The sequence below is a fragment of the Oryctolagus cuniculus genome, chromosome 18 (assembly GCF_964237555.1).
Source record: "Oryctolagus cuniculus chromosome 18, mOryCun1.1, whole genome shotgun sequence".
NCBI lineage: Eukaryota > Metazoa > Chordata > Mammalia > Lagomorpha > Leporidae > Oryctolagus > Oryctolagus cuniculus.
Window position 1 is genome coordinate 13,079,343 of NC_091449.1, and position 3,483 is coordinate 13,082,825.

The following is a 3,483-nucleotide window of genomic DNA, read 5'->3' on the forward strand; positions in this document are numbered from 1 at the left end:
TAGACTGCGCCTGGAGTGCCTCAGGAGACTAGGGGTGTGGCTGCACCCCGGGCTGGAGCACAGCTCCGAGCCACTTGCTGGCAGTACATGGGCCGTTGTTTGGCACCGCAGTGAAGACATCGGGACGCCCCCACCCGTCAGCGCCTGGGTTCCAGCTCCCTGCCTGTGTGCACTCTGGGGGCAGCAGTGATGGCTGCCGTCCATGTGGGAGACTGAGCTCCTGGCTGTGGCCTGGTTCAGCCCCAGCTGTTCCAAGCGTGGGGCGGGGTGAGCCAGAGGATGGAAGATGTCTCCGTCTCTCAAATTAAGTAGGATCCGGGCAGGAAGTGGCTTCCTGATCCAGCCGCCGCCCAGGTGTGCGTTAGGAAGGTGGGACTTGAACCCAGGCACCCCAAATGGTGGCTTTACTACTAGGCCAGATGCCCCATCAACACTGCTGTGTCAGACTTCCCCTGTTCCAGCTGCTGGGTCGTGTCTTCTGATTGGGCCCAGACTGACGCACACAGCAGTCAGGGCTGTGCCGCTGGGCAGAGCACTGCGGCCCTGTGAGGTGCTCAGGTCCCTGCCCCCGCCCCCGCCCCGCGGTCACTCCCACGCCGGCTTCCATTCCCTGGCCTCACCGCTTCCTCCAGCTGCTCCAGGGCTCCATTATTCAGACCTGGGGAGGAGGAAGTCAGGGCCGGGCAGATAACCAGCTGCTGACACCCTCAGCAGGGGAGGGGGCAGCTCAGGCTCTGCTAACAGTGCCCCCCCAGCCACTGAGGCAGGCCCAACAGCAGGGCCTCTGCAGGGCAGGGGCATAAACACGGCTGCCCTCCACTGTCCCCCGGGGGTGGGGGTGGGGCAGGAGTGGATTCCCGCCCTGTTGGGAAGACAGCCAGGCAGGGAAGGGGATGGAGGAGGTGCAGCGGCGGGTGGGCCAGCACCCCGTCCCCCACCCACACTGCCCCCTTTCACCCCCGCCTTCTCTTCCTCCTCTGCCCTCCACCTCTCCCTGGGTCTGGTGCTGGGTCCTGACTCTGCCCTCCACCTGCCTGAGTTCCTACCCCTCTGCCTCCATGTCCCTCCTGTTCCCCCTCCTGCCCTCTCCATCTCCCCCCATCTCCGGCTCTTCCTCCCCACCCCCACCCGTCTGGCGGCCTGTCTGCTCCCACTCAGCACACTCACCCGCCTCCCCGCCCGGCCCGGCGCCAGGCTCGCAGCTTCACCCTCACTTGGACTCTCCCCAGGCCCCTGGCTCTCCCCGCCCCGCCAGGCCCCGTGGGGTTCACGTCTATCTCAGTGACCCCCGCCTGCACCTTTCCTCACCAGAAAACCAGCCCTAACACGCCAGAGCCCCGTCTCCCCGATCAGCCTCCTGCCTCCTCCCGCCCGCCCAGCCTCCCCCAGCCCCGCCCCGGCCCCTCCCGGCCCCTGGGGCCCTCCCGGTCCCGCTGCACTCCTCCCCCACCCCTCTGGACGGGCTGGGCTGGGCTGGGCTGGGCTGCCAGACCTACGGCACCAGGCACACGCAAGGGCAGAGCAGAGGGAGCTGAGGCGGAGGCCCGGCAGTGCCCGGGCTGGTGGGAGCTGGACCCTGAGGTGAGGAGGAGCCAGATCCCGCTTCCCCGGGCCTGGGGTGGGGCTGGGAGGTGGGAATGGCGGGGCCCTGTCCCTGGCGTGCAGAGGGAGAGTAGGTGGTTAGGAAGGTGGATGGAGGCTGGGGTTGCAGGGGTGCTTCCTGGGTGTGGGAACAGGAGCAGCTGGGTCCTTGGGCGGGCAGCAGTTTGGGTCTGGGGTGTGGGAGACAGGCCTTGGGAGCCCCATTCTGCGCCCCCAAAGACCTCCGTGGCTCCCTCGCAGCTCCCGTGGCCGCCCCCTCCCTTGACCGGGTCATGCGCTGCTCCAAGTGCCTTCTCTGCCTGTCAGCACTGCTCACGCTCCTGGGCCTCAAAGTGTACATCGAGTGGACGTCCGAGGCCCGGCTCAGCAAGGCCTCTGCAGGACCCAGGGGTGCCCTGCCAGGCCCCACCTCAGCCTGCCCCGAGCCCACCCTGCCTGCCAACCTCTCAGCCCGCCTGGGCCAGACTGGCCCGCCGCCCCTGGCTTACTGGAACCGGCAGCAGCGGCAGCTGAGGGCCCTGCCTGGTGGGGACAGCGCGGAGGCTGGGGGCTGCCAGGCATGGGGGGCTGCGGCAGCTGCCCAGATCCCCGACTTCACTTCCTACCCTGAGGACCTCCGCCGCTTCCTGCTGTCAGCGGCCTGCCGGAGCTTCCCGCGGTGGCTGCCCGAGGGTGGTGGCAGCCACGTGGCCGGCTGCTCAGCTGCGGATGTCCCCTACCTGCTGCTGGCTGTCAAGTCGGAGCCGGGGCGCTTCGCGGAGCGGCAGGCCGTGAGGGAGACCTGGGGCAGTCCAGCGCCTGGGGTCCGACTGCTCTTCCTGCTGGGGTCCCCAGCGGGAGAGGGCAGGCCTGACCTGGGCTCGCTGGTGGCCTGGGAGAGCCGCCGCCACCGTGACCTGCTGCTCTGGGATTTCCTCGACGTCCCCTTCAACCGGACACTCAAAGACCTGCTGCTGCTGGCCTGGCTGGGCCGCCACTGCCCCGACGTGGCTTTTGTGCTGCAGGCCCAGGATGATGCCTTCGTGCACACCCCTGCCCTGCTGGGTCACCTGCAGGCCCTGCCGCCCTCCTGGGCCCGAAGCCTCTACCTGGGGGAGATCTTCACCCAGGCCAAGCCCCTCCGCAAGGCGGGAGGGCCCTTCTACGTGCCTGGCTCCTTCTTCGAAGGTGACTACCCAGCCTACGCCAGCGGGGGTGGCTACGTCATCGCTGGGCGCCTGGCCCCCTGGCTGCTGCGGGCAGCTGCCCGTGTGGCGCCCTTCCCCTTCGATGACGTCTACACCGGCCTCTGCTTCCGTGCCCTGGGCCTGGTGCCCCGGGCCCACCCAGGCTTCCACACTGCCTGGCCCGCACACCGCGCCCTGGACTCCTGCGCCTTCCAGGACCTGCTGCTAGTGCAGCCCCTCAGCCCGCAGCACAGCATCGGGCTCTGGAGACACCTGCATGCCCCGCAGCCGCGGTGCTGAGCCCACGGGGGTGCCTCCTTCCAGGCCTTGATGGTTCTAGAACCGGGACAGCCTGAGGCTGGGCCAACTGCCGTGGTCTTTTTGTGTTTGATAAACACGCGCTCCCCACACGGAGGCCTGGGGTTGTCTTTGTGTCTGCCGGGCTCTGGAGCGGCGCAGGCACCCTGACCTTCACAGCACCGGGCAGGGCCTCCTGGTCGCTTCGCTGGACAGACCACAGGCTCCCTGTGGGGAGCAGGTACTGCCTCTGGAGCCCCCCCCTCCCCCCTCCCCCCGCTGAGGCTGCCCCTCCAGCTTGTGCAAGCCTGGGGAAGCTGGGGTGGAGAGGAAGTAGACGGCCCCGAGGCCTTACTCAGAGGGGCAGAGGCGCCCTCCCCCACCCCCAGCTCTGGGCAGCAGCAGCGCAGGGCCAGAG

At 68.8% G+C, this 3,483-nt stretch overlaps 1 protein-coding gene across 1 annotated transcript; it reads left to right on the forward strand.

Annotated features, from left to right (window-relative positions):
- Window positions 1–125: 125 nt before the first annotated feature.
- Window positions 126–3,182, forward strand: B3GNT8 (UDP-GlcNAc:betaGal beta-1,3-N-acetylglucosaminyltransferase 8). Its single transcript, XM_002722309.5, has 2 exons — window positions 126–1,581; window positions 1,843–3,182. Exon 2 carries the CDS (start codon window positions 1,875–1,877, stop codon window positions 3,066–3,068), a length of 1,194 nt encoding a protein of 397 aa, XP_002722355.2. The 5' UTR covers window positions 126–1,581; window positions 1,843–1,874; the 3' UTR covers window positions 3,069–3,182.
- The last annotated feature ends 301 nt before the right edge of the window (window positions 3,183–3,483 follow it).